Below are 19,724 nucleotides of genomic sequence, written 5' to 3'. Positions count from 1 at the left end.
ATATAGCTAAATACAGAAGCGACCTTTAGAGTTAGCATCACGATAAGCATCAAACACTCTTAAAAATGCTGGGATATTTTTAACCCATTGTTGGGTAAAAAGGGACAAATCCAATCGTTGGGTTTAAGTAACTCAGAAAATGTGCATGTCTGACTCAACTACCAAGCATTTTGGGTTGAAACAACCCGGCATTGATTCATTTATAACACAAAGGTTGGGTGTGTCCCTTTTTGACCCAACGCGGTTTTAAGGTAACGCTAAAGGTCTGTACTAGACTTGAAATCAAAAATTATTTTGGAAATTTTTGCTTCAAAAAGGTTTCCAATTACTATCGAATTTTACTTGTAGTTTAGTTGAAGAACATTGGCTAACATTGCACACCATGAGTACCACAGCGAGCTAAACAGGGCCACCTATCAAACCCAACAAGAGCCTCCTTCCTTCATCCTTCCGCATCTTCTCCTCCTCCTCCAAGCCCGTCTTATCTCTACCATTTTCTCCTTGTTTTGAAACTGATTGTCTTCTACCATCACAAAGACACTTGGTTCTGATTGATTGACAGGTAACAGAAGAGGAAGAGCACAGTGTGACTGGGGGGGGGGGTGTTGGATCTGCAGACAGACCCCAAGAGTAACATGATGTGCGTGATGCTGTTTTACAGTCGATGAGAGATCGTTTGCGGTTGGAGGGGTCCATTGCAATACAGACTGGCTGGTAGCTGTCCAGTTTTGCATGAATTGGTGTGCAACCCAAACCGAGAGACACGCCACATGTAAACAAATGCACACGAGATTACATTTCAGAAGAGAAGACGTGTACTTTGGGTCTATGACCAGGGTCAGCTCGCCCAAGACACACGGCCATGCCCCGCTTTAAAGAAGTTATATACATAAAAGAAATGCAAGGAGGTCAGAGAGGGTTTCCAACGATACATGCACACAACCAGTGAAAAACAACAGTGACTGAAAACTCTACAAAACAAAGACCCCTCCAACGTCTGAACCTTAATACCACCTAACCCTTCCCGCCCTTTTCCAACCTCCCCGTGGTCTGTTCATCCTATCGGCTCCCATCAATGTCCAGGTCGATCCAGGTTTACTCTATACATTATACAATAGTCATGCAGAAAAAAAGGTCTCCGCCAATTTAAATGGGAGGAGCTTGTTTTTTATCTTTTGAATTAATGCTAGGAGCACTTAACACAATCAAGAATACATTTTAAAGTGAAGAAACAAAACAAATCAATATAAAGGAGGAAAAAACAAGAGATTTAAATAATGCGAAATGTCGAATGATTAGAAAAAGCTTGATTTGGTTTCTAATCATTCAAATCCAAATTGCATGTATTGGAAATTATCAGTAGCTTTGAGTTTCGCTCTTTTCACTCTTTTTCGTTTTTTCACACCACGTCTTTTCATTAAAAACATTCAAATGTCTTTCTTTTTTAAAGAATTATATACCATAATAAATTTAAATAAAATGATGTGGTAGAAATATGAATAAAACAAGAAATTGGCAAATGAGAGAACCAAATCTCAACAACAAAAACACAATGTAAGAGTATAAAGCTTCAAGTCACAAGTTCAAAAACTAACTATTATTAGTCTTAGTAGTGTTAGTGTACTCATTGTAATTAGCATTAGTTTAATCTAAATTACATACATTTTACACAAAACATTTGAGGTATTTCAGAATCAATTGTCAACACCTGCCTGCCAAGTCCATGTGGCTTCCATTGGGAGAAATTGAGAGGGAAATGGTACAATGTGTCATCTAAATGGCCTCTTCCCTTAAATGCCTTTCAGCTCCTCATATCTTTGACCGAACTGTTAAAATGTGACCCCTCCTATTCTAAACGCGGCACTTATATCCCATACAATTGATCAATACTTTAATCAATGTAGAATGTTAGCTATAGAAAAAGCTATATAGGGCCATCCAATCTAACACCACATTGGTCATATTAGACAGAGAATTTTAAGGGCAGCCAGTTGATTTAGGATATAACTTTGGTTGGATTAGACCATGCCCGGGAAGATTGGCCATGTGTGGGTACAGCATTGAGACGTATTGAGTTGGAATCAGAGTGAATGACATCGGAAATCACTGAAAGATTGTAACGAACTTTGCCTCTCACACTTGAGCTCTCAACCAAGAAGAGTTAAATATAAAAAAGGCTGTTTTTAATGTAAGAATAATTTAGGGCTCTATGCACAACTGATTATAAAAATATAAAATAATAACAGTAAACAATGAAAAACGATAAAATAATTTGGCAAAATAAAGTGCTCAAAAAACTTCTAGTAATCACCCTGTTTCCAAGTAAATATGCTTAAGCGCTGTAAATTTGCATGTAATGCATGCGTGTAAGTGTATTCGTGTACTTCTGCATGTGTGTGTGCTCCAGAGCAGTCCCACCCGTTGTTGAAGAAAAAAGGCACTCAACTCAATCTGCATTGCAGCCGCATCCCTCCGTGCGACGCTTTGCAGTCTGACTGCGCTGTGTGTGTGTGTTAATCTATGCATTGTACATGTGTTTGCATCCGTAACAACTTTGGTTTTGCTATCGGGCTGATGGTATTTGGTGTTCACCTCTCCCTTTGGCAGCACAGGACCGGCAGGACAAAGAATCTTTGGTATCAGTGGCCATTACACAAACCACCCAGCTCAGTGAGGTAGCCACACTGGTTCTCACTACAAACAAAAGGTCATTTTTTCATCAGCAGATGTACATTAAGTCGCCTGCTGATTTGCGTAACACAAATCTGCTTTCTTCTCTCAATGCTCAGCATTGTTGAGCTCACAATTTGGCTGTACGAACAATGCCCACTCGTATCTGTTAAACAAGTCCTGCAACATTTCCAGAAATGCTACTGTTGCGTTCAGAGATGCTTAAAAACTTTGAACATCTCCCCATGGAGGTGAGGTTGTGCCCTTGTTTCGCACCCATTTTGGCAGGGTTTGTTTGAGGATTTTGGGTGGAATTCTTGTTTTGTTTTCTCTCCGACATAGAGAGAGAGAGAGCGTGATATATCCTCACAGCCTTTATTCGTGAAAGTTCCTTCTGCAAAGTTCACATGCAATGCAGAGATGTTCCACGTCCATCTGCAGTCCTTCCACGTTTTGCCGTCCTTTAAGAAAGTCTCTCTTTTTTTCACATGAATTTTCCAAGTGAGCAACAAGGTGCCTTACGTACGCACAAGAGATCACAAGTTTAATAAGAAATAGAAATATTTCGTACCAATTACCCGCTTTAATATTATGATGACAAAGCAAGTGGAAGATAGATGAAGAGTAGAATGGGAAACAAAGATAGAGCAGATCAATAGAAATTATAGTGAGCTTGTTTCTGTTGCGTATGCTTCTACCTTTCTGCCATCGATTTGCTGAGCTGAATGTTGTAAAGCATTGATTCTTCTTTTTTACATTTTCATTTTTAGAAAAGATTCTGATTCGCTTAAAAGATGATTGTTGGTTGCTATGGCACATAATGCCAGATTGGGGAAAGGGGTGAATTCTGGCTGAAGGTGTGTGAACTCTTATATTAAGGCAAACATTATTGGCACTAGATTTTATGTAACATTTTGGACCGAGTTTACCCATCGTCCACGTCGCAGGATAAACAAAACATTTGATTTGTCGGTAGGATTTCAGTTGTGTGTGGATGTACCATTTTGTAACAAATATTTCCATTTGCATTCAAAGTGTGCCTTTCGTTGTGTTTGGCTGTATTTGCTGTCTTTGGCCTATTGTGATTTATACGGAATGAAAAATACTCATCGTAGTTGAACGTCACAGGTCGCGAACGTATGAAAACAGAATTTCGATGCTCCAACGCTAGAAGTGGTATTTTGCCACCAACCTGGATGGCAGTTGTTGACCGAAACGCTAGTTGCAATATGGATGCTTTGGTTGCACTGTGCTGAATGTAGATTGAGACATTTTGGGTCACCAGTTCCAGACCAACACGTCCGTGAAACGTCGTCCACCCGGCAGGCCTCCGTTTACATCTGTGCAAAATAAACCGAACGGAGAGCCATGCCGGGAGAAAGCGAGAGTCCTTGTTAAAGGAGCTTGTTCCATTTCACCTTCAGTTGAGGTCAAAGTCTTTCGCTTTTCTGTCCGTATCGATTAGTCTCTCAATTCATTAGCTTTGCATATGATCTGAGAGTCTCCGTGAAACAGCTGGCCATTAGGGAATTGTGCCACTGTGGGCAGAACGTGATGATGCAGGTGGTGGCTTTCTTTGACAACCTTGCTTGAGTAACAAGCCTTATGTGCTGCGAGCTGCGAAATGGCTCATTTGTCTCAGACCGCGCCATTATGCACAGCGCGGTGAAAAGAACATTAAGACTATGAAGCCAGACCACTACAGACTCACTGGGATTTTTTTTTGGTTTTTGTTTATAGTTGCCGTTTGGTGGTGTGGACTTAGGTGCTTTTGAATTGGTTCATAACTGTCCCAAAAAAGTTGCATTTATGTTAAACGTTGCCGTTGGGCGGCAGCGGTGGGATTGATTGGCACGCGACTGGTGGCCATGGACTGAAAATCGTCCGGCACCCAGGGGGAAAGGGGTTTAGACTTAAGCCTTGGAGAAGGTGGTGGCGGAGGTGCCCGGCTGACCCGGACTGGCTCCGTGTCCGTGATGGTGTTCCTCGTGCCAGCGGTCGACGCAGCGGCGCCGGGCGTTCATGAAGAAGTTGCTGACTGTGTTGAGTTCCAGGCCAAGCTGCTGCGAAATGGTCATCTGCATTTCCTTCGAGGGCCGTTTGTTCTCCTTGAAAATGGCGATGAGCGTGCGACGCTGCAGGTCCGTGAAGACCAGGCGCTGCTTCTTGGGGGCCAGATTCCGTTCTTTGTGCTGCTCCTGTTCCTTACGCTTGCAGGCTGAGGGACAAGGGGAGGGGGTCAAGGCGGGAGGGTGAATAAGGAGAAGAAAGATAATGGAGAAGAGATTCATTAGCCTCATATTTACTCTGCATACTGAAATGACCTATTTGAGAGCAAATTCCAAAGATGAGAAGCTTTGCAAAGAGCAGACATTTTCAGACTCCCTTGTTTGGCTGTGGATTAATAGTGATTTAAGACAAATCCATTCTGTCTCCCCAGAGGTCAAAAATCATCCCTTTAAAGAGAGCAGACAGAGTAGGCAGTGGTGAGCACCTCAGACTGGTCGTTGGAGACACCGCTGTTTGATTCAATATTAATGCAGTTTGGACTCACAGTAGGAGAGTGAGTGACTAGTATATAAATGTAGGGGCGTGTGTGTGTGTTTGAGAGAGAGTGAGTGAGAGAGAGAGAGAGAGAGAGAGAGAGAGAGAGAGAGAGAGAGAGAGAGAGAGAGAGAGAGAGAGAGAGAGAGAAGAAAGAAAGCACAAGGAGGCTATCGACTCATCCTATTTTAGTGTTCATGCGTCTGTTTTTGGAGGTGGGGTTGTCCACAGAGACTTCGGTCTGAATGCCCCTCCAGCAGGTCTTACAGTCTACGACTTCAAACGGAGGCCACTGGAGGGCACAGACCTGTGAGAGGCCGGGTATTTTAAAACCGAACCACCTCCCTGTGTGTTTCTGTCCTGGCAACGCAAAGAGAGCCTGTCTGCCTACTTGAGGGCAGTAAACACTTCGGAGCGCTGCACACCGATGTGTTGGGAAATACGAGTAAGCCAAGAATTATTTTAGCTCATTTACAGCTCGCAAGAAGCCTACAAATCATTTTATTATGTGAAGAACAGTTTGCTAATGTTTGTTTTGTTCTTACTGAAGCGACTGTAGTGTGCACAAATCATATTAATGCTTTGGGGAAACTTAGATGTACCATGTTTTTAAATATTACTCCGTTGTAATTGATTTATATAATCCATCTATGCAGTTAGTTTCTTTAAGTGTTTTTTTCTGAATGGATCATTCACTTACAACGTCTCCCCAATAACCTGCGCTAGCAACTCGAGTCGGGTCTGTCTGTGCGCCCGCGTTCGGAGTGACTGGAGCCAAACTGCGGTGCCTTGTATCTAATTACACCGAGCTGAGGCCCATTGATCACATCACCTCTCGCAGTCAAATCTGTTTACTACAGGCGTCTAACTGCCTGGACCGCATCCATCATATTCAGATTCTACATCAGACACTGCGCGTTTACATGCGCGCGCACGCACGATGCCATTAAACGCTTGCTGCGCTTGAAGCCTTCAGTTTAAACGTCGGCACTCTCCTAACGCGCCTTTAATATTTGTTTTCGCATAACATTACTTCAATCGCATCAAGTTGTCTGGGTCTAAAGTGAGTTATGAAGCTTTAAAGGCTTTTAAATTGTAATAAGTCGTCCGTGTTACTCGAATGAGAAAAACGGCGCCGGAAACAGCGAACCTCAGCTATTTATTGTAAACAGGACTATGTGAATAAACGTCTGTTATCATATTTACCCTGATGTGATTAAAAACTTGTATTTGATTCTTTTTACTGCGGAACTCAAAAGAAGATATTTTGAGAAATGTCTCGTAGGTTTTGTGTCCATACAATGAAAGGCAACGGGGCCGATGTTGTTTGGTCACCAACGTTCTTCAAAATATCTTCTTTTGTGTTTTGCAGAAGAAAGAAAGTCATACATGTGTGACATATAAGGGGGCGAGTAAATGAAAGCGTTTTTGTGTCTTGGTGAGGTGTCCCTTTTAATCTTTGATGTATTTGTTATAACATCGGTCTACCAGCAGGTGTCGCCGACGCTATTCCCTGGTGTAAACGGTTTACATGCGTAAGATTTTGTAATCGATATTGATCGATCGGTTGGGAAGGGGGCCCTGATTACTGAACCAAGCTCGGCGTAGAAAAGGAAAAAAATCGATGGCTGCAGACTTTAGAGCTACAGTGAGCAGAGATGCACACACATATAGAGAGGAAACAAATAAGCCAATGAGTGATATAAAGATGAATTGAAGCGTTTTGAAGGGGACGATGACGCGTAATACTTATTGTAAACACGTTTAATCGGTTTTACAAATTATAAATAAAATTGGACGCTCGTTTTTTTCTTTCCTCCGTTGTAAATAATGATTGGGCGAGCTCAGAAACAAATAGCTAAAGCTATTCTTAATCGGTATCAATATGACAACAAATGTTATTTAGGCTACTGTGAAATAGGCATATAATTCTATATTACATATATTATGATGGAAAAACTTTGGCATGTCGATAGCCTATACTTATAAGCTATTGTATGGACTAAAGCTCGCTTATTATACATCCATGATATTGTGAACTGCAAAGTAAACGTTTTCACCCACACATAGTGTGTCTGTATTTAGATATCGAAGATGCCGTAAACCTCGAGGTGTAAATAAAGGCACTTGTGACAAATAACAACAGAGCCTGTACCTTGTTTTCGAGTATCTTATAGTCGACTTGCAAAACACTGGACATCGGGCTTGCCCTGTGGTGTTCAATACCGGTCGATACATCTGTAAATCATTCGTTTTTGAAATTCATTTCATCTAATTAATTATAGTTCCATGAAAATTGTTCTGGTAATGAGGCAGAAACTATCTTAGGCCTGCTCTGTGCCAATGGGGCGCGGAGTCGAAATTCGAAATAATACCAATTTAATAGCACTGCGCGTGCTGTGCAGTGTTGGGAATGACAAATGAGAACTACCGCAGTGTGATTTTGAATAATGACTGAAATAAAATCACCATACGCTCGCAAACGTCCAGAAAACCTACGCACGGCCTATGAAAGCCTCAGTTTCATCTCATGTGCACCTTCATCGCAAATATTATATCTAATTAATGGTTTAAAAAAGTAATATATTGTTTTAAATGTATTTGAAGAAATAAAATGAATAGACTATAATAATTGATGACTTTAGATAAAAAAATTGGTTTCTCGTCGTGACCCATACGAGTATGAAAATAGCCTTTGAGATAGGACGACCAACCACGTTTTTACCTTTTTGTTAAAATAAATCCGGTGCTTATTTTGTGTTCCACTGCGTTCTATTTTTGTTGTATTGTCTTATTTCTTAAAAAAACAAAATAAAGAGTCTAGAATGAGCAATCCGATCACATTTTATATACACACCATGAACAGATTCCGAGAAATCATCGTTTATTAGAAAAGTTAGTTCGTTCCGTTTTACTTTTCTTTTCTCTTTGTTGCTTTTATTCTTTCTTTTAAACAATTGACTCTGACAGTTACGTGCTGGTAATTGGTAAAGCTCTTCTTATAAGCCAAATTGTGCTCGGGGCTCCCTGTCTCTAAATACTCGACTGAGTTTCGTGTAACGCAATAAGAAAAGATCAGTATGCTAATGTGCAGGTAATTTGAAATAACAGTCCAGGCAGTTAACTAAATCCGTTATTGGAACCAAGAAATTATGGGAAATAATTAGTGACGAGTCCTGTGGCGTTACCAAAACAATTAAAATGCGCTTCGGGCTTTTTATAAAATATTACAAAACAACTGAATAAACAAAATAATAATGCTATAGTTAAGGTATAGACTGGAGTCCGTCCATCTAGGTTTTAGATAATGTATTATGTTCAAAGTCTATGATAGGAATCGTTGCCATACGATAAATTATTGATAGCACAGAGTACAGTAGCCTATTTCTTTGAAGGTACACTGATGCGCAAAGCGCAAACGATACATGTAGCCTACCATTCATCAAAGGCACCCATAAACGTTTGAAGTTTACTACATTTGTATTCGCTTGCAGGCGTACAGGCCCATGGCAAGTTCTTGTCTTTGAGGGTTAAACTTGGGTTCGTCATTACAGTTAATTGGAGCAATAATAACCGTCATGGGCTCTCGATTGCACTTGCTTTACAAAGTCTAAATAAAATATAAATAAATGGAGTCTCACGTGAAAACTGGAGGTACATGTGCGCTCTCTTGGATTTCAAGTGGGAGGACCGGGGGAGTGGAGAGATCGATGACTGGCCGCGCCGCTTAGCCGACCAGTCTGCTCGGATCGATGCTCAGAGTGCGGCTGAGCTGAAATTGGGAGCGGGGTGGCTCCCGTGGAGGCCCTTCCGATGTTAAAAAGTCAGTATGTCATGAAGTTGTCCTCGTATTAACATGATTGTTGTCTTTTTATTCGATTTTATTACATTCAGACCTTTTTATTTCCTAAGCGTGTGTGCTCTGTACATCCGAGTCTTGGCATTAGCGCATCCTTGCTTGATAGATTGTAATGTCTAAAAATATTGCAAAAATAGATACATCCAAGTAGTGATGTTTTTAATTGATTTGCATTGTAATAGTGAGCTATGTATTATTTGCTAGACACATGTTTGTATACATTTGAAGCAGCGCGTTATATAAACCGACAAATCCCGAGTTTGTCAACTTATAATAATCGTTAAAAGATTGTCTTATAACTAAAAACATACGACATGCCATCGTTTTATGTTTTTATAATATTTATGTTTTAGGCCTTAATGGGATGTGGGTGAGGCCTGTTGCTGTTTATGAGGTTACACCTTTGTTTACCTTTTGCATCTCTTTTTATCAGGTGGTCTGACTCAACAAGTCAGTTGAACAACCCACTGCCCGACTACTAGTATTTCTTCAGGACTTATCACTGGTTGATTTTATCTTTCTCTCTGATTTGATTTATTGGATGTCCGCCGTTTTTATCAGCGTGACTTGGTGCTAATCGTCTCAAAGGTCGATGTTTGACAGGAGCCAATTCCGCTGAGTTAGCAGTAGAGGATTGTGGTGGGTGAGGTGCAGGGTCTATGACAAGTCATTGCTACTGTTTATGTGTATAAAATTATAGGTTTTACAACTATACAATTCTTTAAAGCGTTTCATCCACTATATGGTTCTTGTTTACAAGTCCACAAGATGATTGTCATGTTGAGAATGAGATCAATAGGTGAATGGTCTAATAACACTGTTGTTAAAGCAAACATCTGTTATAGGGCCAAACTCAAGCCTAGATAGACCAAAAGACTACTTGACCTGCAATTAAAGTGAAGTGAGTTTAACAAGTCGGAAGGGGCAATTGACCTAATACCCAGAACATTTCTCTCATAGTACATTTAAAACCCCTAGAGGAGTAATTGGGGATATTTTTTGCGTTGATTGGATTGTCATTGCGCAAAGGGTAACCTAACAACGATCACTCTCAAAATGTGTTAAGGCTTCAACATCATTAAACCTTCTTATCCAACATTCAACTGTCCTGTAGCACGATTTCAACTAATTTTGTGGGAACAGTGCGTCTGTAATTGAACACCAGTAGAGCTCGGTTAAATGACCCATGATGCCACAGGGTGTGTGAAAAACCGACTTCTCTGTCTCTCCGCCTCTGCAGGGAACGTGGCTTTAACCACATTGTCTAATTCGTATGCTTTTGGGGGTTCAGTTAATATAAAATGCATGCCACTAAAACTGCGGTAAAAAGTTGCCTTATGAATTTCAAATGATAAAGGCCAGAGATCAACATAGCCATGCGTATTACGCACTGATGAACGCAAAAAAGTACTTCATCTTATATTGATGTAAATGTCATTTTCTATTCGTTTTTTATTCTAATAACATGTCATGTTTTTGGCCGTAGTGCTTTTGTTGTGTAATTTGATGTTTGTGTCGTATTAAGTTAACATTCGATAATAGGCTAATGCATTGCGTTAAATATCAGAATGGAATACTCCTTTATATTATGTGAAAAACAAATAGTAGTTCCAATTAGAAAACGTTTTTTGATTTTAAAGAATATCAATATGACCCCATGTGAGTCGCATGCATAGAGAGAAAGTTTAGCTTGTATAGTTTACTATGTATAATAAAATCAGTAAGACCAGGGTGAGTTTAGTAACATGCCCAAATGCCTTGTACCATGACTCAAGCATGTTGGAGGCGTTGTTATATAATATCGGTCCTGATAAAATTATTAAATCCCCCCTTGGTAGAATTTAGTGGTGACGCAATGCAATTTAACCCTTTGATGCTCTCCTCCTAGGCAGCACGGTCTCTTAGCAATTTGATTTAAAGGTCACTCTCTCTTATCGATCCATTTTGGCGGGCGAGCACAGAGATTGATCATGAAAATCTTAGCTCGCGGAGACCAGTAGTGCACGCATTATGAAGCAACAATGTCAGATCCTAAGGTGGCGCGTATAGCCTATATGGGCTATACTCAGTCAGCTATTAATTCATAAGAAAATACAATGTATACATTAATTACTTTTGGTCGTTTGATATTCCCATCCTGTGCATTTACTGTACAGTGGTAAGAAAACGGCTTGCTATAGTGCTGTAAGATCCGATGAGCGTTGCACAATTTATCTGTATGTATTGTATCTGCCACAGGGAACACCCACTTGCAACAAACACCTATAACAAAAGCGACCATCTTTGTTGTTTGCAAATGACATTTTAAGATTCAAAATTTCTAGACTGGTTTATTTAATTAAACATTTTTGCTAGTTTTAAAATTACATTTGAACGCGGTGTAGGCCAAGGGATGCAAATTCATTGTTTTTTTGTATAGATCCATATCTATAGGGACATATACGGCGTAAAGATTGGAGACTTCTCAGACAATCAAATGTGGGAAAACTGCTTGTATATTTGTTAACCAAACAGGTAGTCGCATCTTTATTTTCTCTTCTGGCACTATCAATTATTAAGGACAGCATCGATCATTTTCTCGGCCTACCAAAACCCGTCTGCCTGAAAATGCCTCGATTCCCTAATCCTAAATCAATCGCGTCCATCCTCGTGGGCTGGAAACTGGAGGCGAGACTGGAAGTAATTTTTGATGATGATGTTGACAGAGATGCAAACAGTACACTTAAAACTGTCAGGAGGCATATGGATATCAAAACATTTGATTCAGTAATTATTTTCTTTACAAGATTTTTACACTCTTACACCGAGTGAGAGCGAAGTTTACACTTCTCAGTTTACAAAACTCCTCTGGTGGACATGCAGACTACAAAAAGGACATTTCTTTAAATTAGTTTGTGCTTTAAGTTTTAGAATAGAACAAGTAGAAATCCACATTCTCTTTGGTGCATTGCGTATAGAAATGCATGCTGACTTTAATTTGAGGTTCTCCTTTACTTCTCTCGCGCTCATATGACTAGAAGAGGGTCGCATAAGGTGCACTAGAAATTCTTCCTCCCAATCAAAACAGTAGGTAAATACAGAGTCCAATGGGAGAGAGTGCTGAGCCGGTATAATTGATAGATGTACTGGCTATCTTTATCGATCCCTGTATTGATTGGACCAAATACATTGAGATGGAGTGTAGAATACAGCACAGATGCTGAGACGAATTGTTTTTCATCGTTAATGCAATGTTAAAACGCCCCCCCATCACCAAACGCACCGTCGCCGGCATTGCGCTTTTCTTTCTTTTTTTTCTTTCAGAATTACCTCAAGTCATGTCTGGTATGCTAGGCTGTTTATATTCTGCTCATAACCGACATGCTGTTTTTAATATCATATTCATTATTATTTTTTCACTCACTTTTTAATTACACGAGAAAACCTCGATTTTTCGTGCGAGTAGCCTCATAAATTCATAAGAAAAAATCGCGAAGTCAGCGGGTTTATCGATGCATTGTATCATATTATTGTATTTTGAACTACTATGAACTAACGGTTCAGCGCCCTTGAAGAACAATACCAAATGATCCCACATACACGGGCATTTTCGCATTAGCCAAGCTGTGCCACGCCATTGATTTTTGCGACTGTGATGAATTTGGAATCGTAATTTGAATGTATTGACTGATGTAGTGAACGAGTATTCCCAGAGTCTCTATGAAACACAACCCCCAATTTATGCATGCGCACGTGCATTAATGGCTCATTTAAATGCACTAAGTAAAGTCTTACATGTGTCATTTGCATAGCATAGTAATTATAGTTATTCCTAGATTTACTGCAGATGGTGAACTTTTTATGCACTAGATACAAGTTTGTTATAGGAAGATTTCAATTGTAGAACAAACTATATATTTTTAGAATCCTTGAAAAAAAGAAATATAAACAATATTTTATATAACGTATTTTGTTCAAATATCAATATGGCAGAATTTTGCCTTTTTAATTTGGCTCACACGTTCAATACCAGTGTTCATACTACAGATTATGAATTACCCATAACTTCAATTTCATTTAATAATTTATAATGCGTAACGTGTTAGGCCCTAAAAGTGGACCTACGAACAAAAACTATAAGTTCGTCTTGATTACACTAAATGTTACTACCTATATCAGCAAAGAATCCAGGCAAACTCTCTTTTAAGAGGGTGTGGAAGATATAAAAAATCCCGATGCCCAATTAGCTTTAACAGCAACGGCACTTAAGAAGACAATTGAATAGCGTTTAAATCTTTATTTACCAGAACACTTTAAATGCGCAAAGGAACAATTTACATTCCATTAAGTGCTTTTCAACTGGGCATTGACCGGAACTAAAATATGCCACTATATCCTGGTTAATTGAATCCACAACTGAAATACGACATGCGGAGATAGGTTTGAACCGGTCAAAGGACTCTGCTAACTCAAGGTAGTGTTCAAAACAATCATTGTTTATCTACACTTTTTAAACAGATTTAAGTAGAGATAGAGCTTGCTCAGGACCTAAGCCAATTTAAAAAAAAGTGAGAAGATAAGAATGCAATACGATGGAAAAGTAATGCCTTTCTTGTTTCTTTTTCAGAACAGAAACCATTCTGGACAAATGTGAGCGACGAATTTGAAGTCTTTTGCATCCTTAAGTTATAGTCAGGACTCTATTAGACTTTTTCTCGTATGTCTATAAAAACAGCTTCTGAAGGCAACTAGTGATGTGTTTGGTGTATAGGCTATGCTTAAACTAAATTGCTTGCACAGTTTGGATTGCATTTGCATTAAATCATTTCAAAACATACGAATAAAATCGTAGGGCATAGGAATTAACACGAACGAGCCCCCTTGTAAAATAGGTATGGATTTCCATCAGATTGTGTTGATATACATATGAAGTATACTGCGTTTTAATAATATACATTAGGCTGAAAGTCGTGCGGGGTGACACGAAAAAAGGTCGTGCTGGCCGACACGAAAATATGGGGAAATTCGTGTCCTCGAACACGATTTATAGATTACTGTTCGTAATGTCACGAATTCCCTTGAGACTTTTTTGCAACACGAAAATGATGTCCATGGAATTATCCCCCTCAGAAAGCATACGTTTTTATTAATCTACCATCTAAAAAAATGTCCTTGGATTATTTCTAATGGTGATAACTTTTGTGCGTAGCCTCAAGTCGTTTTTGTTTACAAACAGTCCGCCGTGCCCACAAAAAAACATTACAACGCGTATTCAAGATCCACTAACATTCACACAGATCAGATGTCTCTACATGTAATGACTGTTGTCTTGGTCAGGTGTACAATTTATTATTATTATTTAAGCTGTTGAGGAGAATTCACGAATATCAGAGCATTATAGATTTCGTGACTGATTGACTGTGGCAGGCCTTACGTGCTTTATCACCTGTTAAATAAGGAAAATAATACATTTCCTTTTTGGCTGTAAAAATTACTAGCGAAGACTTGGGTCACCTTCACTCACCTGCGAGCCTAAGGGCCGACATGCGCTGGAACTCTGGTTCCTGTAGCCATTTCCACATCCTCCTGAAAGTCTCTCGACCCGACTTTAGTTTACTCCAGGGTTTGGGATTCCGCAGAAGATCAGAGAGAGTTCCTTGCGAGCGACACAAGATCCTCTGAGCAAAGATTGCTTGTGGAATGCTGTATCTTTTTAACTCCGCCGTTATTCGCTGAGCAACCTCTTTGGTGTTGATCTCCTCCACCTGTCCTGACCCACCTCCCTGTCCAGCGCCTCCTGCTGTCTGCCTGTCACGCTCCGAGAGCACCGACCCGTTCGCCTGAGAGTGCGAGTGGCTGTGGTGGTGGAGACCGTTGAGAGAAGACATGATACCATGCCCGTGTCCCCCTAAACCCCGCGTCAGGTGCTCCTCGCCCCTGCCAAGCATCGCAGCGTGAGATTCGAATCCTCCCGTTGAAATCATCTTGTCGTTCCCCAGGTGCGCACCGGGACCATAAGTGCCCAAAGTCTGTTGAGAGTTGTGCAAAGACCCCAGGCCGTTGGAGAGAGGTGATAAAGACTGTCCCATCCCGGACAGGTCTTTGGAGTAGTGACCGTAAAGGTTGCCCATGGACGCCAGGCCCCGGTCATCCCGCATCAGTGTGAAGCTGCCGCTGACGTTCCCGGGGGCGAGACGCTGGTGCGCGGGGTGATGGTGAGCGTGCGGGTGATGGTGAAATTTCTCTGAGACGTTGGATATGGGAGGCAGGTGGTGCTGCAGCGGTGTCAGCGTGGTGTAAGTGCTGCTCAGACTCATGCTCGAATCGCAAGACATGGTCATGGCAGGATGGAGAGGACCGGTCAACGAATGGTCCGTGCGATACTCCCCGGCCCCGTCCAGTATTGAGGCCATGCTGGAGACCATCGCCGATCTCCCGTGCGACGATACCAAGTTCCGGTGTGTCGCCGACTGCCGCGCGTGCGGAGAGTTCATCAAGTCCCCCGATTGATGGGAGTGTGACACCCCGTGAAGATTTCCAATGTTATCCATTGTAAGTTCCATTGTTGAAAGATACTGTTTTCCCCTCTCTCTCACTCGTCCCGTCACACTCTCCCTTTCTCTCACACTCTCCCTTCCAATAAATTTTAAACGATCTCAAAGCCGCGCGCCATTGATCCCGAGATCTTCACTGTAAGTCAATCCAGCATTGCACTAGGCTCTCTCAATGCTTCAATCCCAGCACGCACATGCACGTACGCCTGGTGTCCGTAAACGCTAGTATCTATCGCCTTTGCGCGCCTCTTACTTCTGACAGCAGAAGCTGAGCGAGTGAGAGTGTCTGCCTCGTGCCCGCGCAATATATTAAGATGTGAGTGTGCCTGTGTGCGCGGGCGCGCGCGCCGTACGCTTACACAGTTACAACCAGACTGTGAAGGGCTTGACGTCACCACTACTGTCTGTTGGTTACACGGGAGAGACAACTTGCTTTCACGGTATAATGTTCTAAATAGTGTTTTTGACTCGTATGGTGTGGCAGTGCTATTTGCACACTTTGACACCGGCGGTGTTGTTGGGAATTATTGGGGATTCCTTTATGGACGTGATTCATCGGTTTCTTCTGATAAAGTTGACTAACTTGGCGCCAGCGCGCGACATCCTGATGGTTAAATATTAATGGATTTCCCAAACCCCAAGAAGATAAGATAGTCAAACCTCTTTTGAAAATAACATAATTAATCATATGTATTCTATTATACCTTTGACAATATTTGATTGTGTCACCAAAAGAGTCATTTGCATTTCAGTTGTGACAGAAATGAATGTGATAATATTTACATACTTATGCCACTGGAATGACACAATTTGAATGACACATCAGCATCATCCGTTTAGTCCGTTTAATTTCTTCATAAAATGTTAAACTTAAATTTTAGGCCCTCGTGCAGAAGGAAGCAGAGATAAAAAAAACACAACCAAGTGACCTTTATCAGTTTTAATTTGACAAAGGCATATAAATGCTCCATAATTACAGTATGTATTAATGCATATAGCCCTATTTATTTTAAACACTTAGGAATTCTATTATGAAAGGCTTTTTATTTTTAGGATACTAGTTTACCTTCACCTCGGTCGATACTCGTTGCTGCTTTAACCTGATGCTCATCTCCGCCTTTTTCAGAAGATCACTTCCGGTTTACGACGATTATTAATGCACTCAGTCATCGATCAATAAATTGATCACTCAGTATGCGATGGGATATAAATTTAATATATTTGTTTTCTCTTAGAATGAGCTGGCAAATTGCGAATCCGGTTTATAATGACACGGTCTTAGGCCCAAATTTATTTGACATTTATTGTTGTCAATGAAATGAATAACATATCTAGCCAAATTAAAGAAAACATTATCAAAAATACAATATTTAAATTAACCTTTTTTAGGTTTCTAAAACCCTAGACATAATCATATTTTCCTCTGGAAGAAATATGCATTTAAGTTATGATTTGAGACTTAAATATATAGGATATCGTTTGCTCTCCATTAAGCTTATGAACTGCCAAAACCTTAAACAAAATATCAGCAATAAACGATCTTTCAATATAGTTTATTCAACTTTAGCGTAACAGATTTAGCTTCATCGCAAATTATCGGAAATAATGTAGAGAATTAAATATTTAATTTAATCATGAATATGGCAATGTCATTAAAACACAACCTTGTCCACTGGGATTGCTGTTCCCTTATCGATCCTTGCAATCAGTGTTATTGAAAATAAATTAGGCCTACCCAACGCACGAGACGCAGTGCTCATCAACTTCATGTGACAGTGCGCCCACAAATGCGATATTGCTTGTCAATTACAAAAGACAGCACTCAAAATATAATGTATTTAGTAGATATGGCACTGTTGGTGTAAAGTAGCTGTTTGTCAATGTAACAGAAACATAAGTCTCAATATTTGTAATATAGGCTATCGGATATATAGACATAAATATATATATAGATGTATCTTTATATTAATCACAAATATCGAAGTGAGCTCAGTGGTTGCTTATACGATAATGTTGTGGCCACCGTTTGGGCAACACGACCAAAACAGGTTTCAGACATTTCTGGCTCATATATCCGAACACAACCACAATTGATTATTGCATTGATTTGTTCCTTGCTATTTACAAAATCATGCTCTGCTATGACAGGATAATTGAATGCAGTTTAATGTAGAGATGAACTGTAACATCTCTGCAGATACGTTTGATTTGAGTGCCAAGACAGCGAAATTTCTACAATAAAAAAAATGAAACTATTTTAATTTACCTTAAGCAATCCACATTGTATATTATTTAACCAGGATATAATTACTAATAGGCTATACTGATATTGGCTAGAAATAAAAAAAGTCAGAAAGTCATAAAGTAACTGATTGAATGATAATACACAATGCAAGTCTGAATATTCTTGATTTTAAATATTAGCCTAATACAAATCAATATAATATCATCAATAATAAGACAATACATTTTTAAATTGTTTTGGTGAACTGTTCGAGTCAGATTGTTTCGTTCTATCGTTTACAAACTAAACTAACAGGTGTTCTAAATTCCATAAATTCCCAAACTGAATTCATCATATAAAACGTTTGTTTTGAAATTCTGTGTATAAAAACCTATTTATACTGTATATGTATTTTAATATATTGTTTCTGTATTTCTAAAGATAATTTTCTAAGGTTGGCGGGTTTAGAGGTATAGCCCATCCTGTCTGTCTAGAATTTGAATAGGCCTACTGCACAGGAGAAAGATTTGTGTTTAGTTCGTTCAAAAATTATATTTGTTCTAAATAATATATCAGGCCTTATATTGTAACATTTCACTTGCTGCATAAATTATTTGAGAGCAGGCCCTGATTTAATTTCGCTCGAATATTTAAATTAGCTAGACGTACCCTGTGGCTCACACAGTATGAAATATTAACGATGTCGATATCCAAATAGAGAAAAGGGATAGCCTACCATACAGAGTACTTTACATCTCTGAGAGTCTATGTCTACATACACAATTACTTTCATGGTGCAGATGCCATAATAATCCACCGGTTGCTTTGTAATGTAGTAGAACACACACAATAGGCATTTAAACGTAAAACTGATCAACACTAACGCTTGAAAGTCAGTGACATAATGATAAATTACTATGATTTAATTAACATGCAATAGACCAATAATCAATAGTCAATAATTGTCAATGGTGTACCCGAACGAATTACTCTGTGAATTGATGGAGTTGCATCTTAGTCTTTGAAAGAAATAGGTTATAATAAACACTTTACTTTTAACATAACTTTTCTTTAGCTTTTTATTTTTTAATTGATTATTTTTAACACAATTTCAAACGTTTTATCTTATGCTGATTACCCTGTAACTAGGTATTTTTTTGTTTTGTGTTTTGAAGTTTGTATGCATTTTAATGACTTTAGTATATTTAATTCAATGCTGTATACTTTGCTTGTAAATCAATTTTATTTAGAGTGTGTTACAACACTCCAAATAGTCTTTTAGGTGCGATCTGTTTCTTTTACGTAGCCTAGTGTGACAAAGATGGACTCAAAATTGCTTGACTGCATTAGAAGTATCACTTGACTGATCGATCACATCCTAAAGTAAATTTACTTGAATCGGGTTATTGGCAGAAGTCAAGTTGCCCCGTTAAACTGACCATTGCGACTCGCTTTTCGAAAGGAAATTTCATTTTCTCTTCGGTTATACTATAAAAGCTAATTTGCCTTTTAAATTGCCCTACATAGTATTGATAATGTTTAAAAAAACAATTTCAAGCAAACAGTCCGAATTAACTGTGCATCCTGCAGAGCAAGTTTTCTGACACTTTTAAGACAAAGTTAATATTACTCAAAGTTGATATATCTGGGATTGTCTTAGTTGACTTACAATTTTTTTATCACGTATAGGCCCATTGCAAAATTATTTGCTGAAATACAATTTAACTTAGTTTCTTGCATCAGGCTATTTTTTTCACATCATTTAATATCATGTTATCATTCAAAAGTATTTCTCAATATTGCTCTCAATTTCTAAAATATACTGATCCGATAGAGCCCTTTAAGAATGGAAAGTGTACATGTCTGTTTTAAACACTGTTATTTAGTTATAAGC

At 39.4% G+C, this 19,724-nt stretch overlaps 1 protein-coding gene across 1 annotated transcript; it reads right to left on the bottom strand.

The window, feature by feature from the left end:
• Positions 1–4,583: 4,583 nt before the first annotated feature.
• onecut3a (one cut homeobox 3a) lies at positions 4,584–15,615 on the bottom strand. Its single transcript, XM_056759485.1, has 2 exons — positions 14,577–15,615; positions 4,584–4,888 (listed from the first exon to the last, which is right to left on the bottom strand). Exons 1-2 carry the CDS (start codon positions 15,613–15,615, stop codon positions 4,584–4,586), a joined length of 1,344 nt encoding a protein of 447 aa, XP_056615463.1.
• Positions 15,616–19,724: the final 4,109 nt, after the last annotated feature.

The sequence above is a fragment of the Triplophysa dalaica genome, chromosome 10 (assembly GCF_015846415.1).
Source record: "Triplophysa dalaica isolate WHDGS20190420 chromosome 10, ASM1584641v1, whole genome shotgun sequence".
Taxonomy (NCBI): Eukaryota; Metazoa; Chordata; class Actinopteri; order Cypriniformes; family Nemacheilidae; genus Triplophysa; species Triplophysa dalaica.
Note: the sequence above shows the minus strand (reverse complement) of the source record. Positions and strands in the feature narration are given on the sequence as shown.

Bases quoted from the DNA above. Each gene is read 5' to 3' on its own strand.
- onecut3a (XM_056759485.1), bottom strand. From the start codon at position 15,615: ATGGAACTTACAATGGATAACATTGGAAATCTTCACGGGGTGTCACAC. The intron at 4,889-14,576 runs GTGAGTGAAGGT...CTTGTCCCTCAG, and splicing joins GTCGGCCCTTAGGCTCGCAG to CCTGCAAGCGTAAGGAACAG.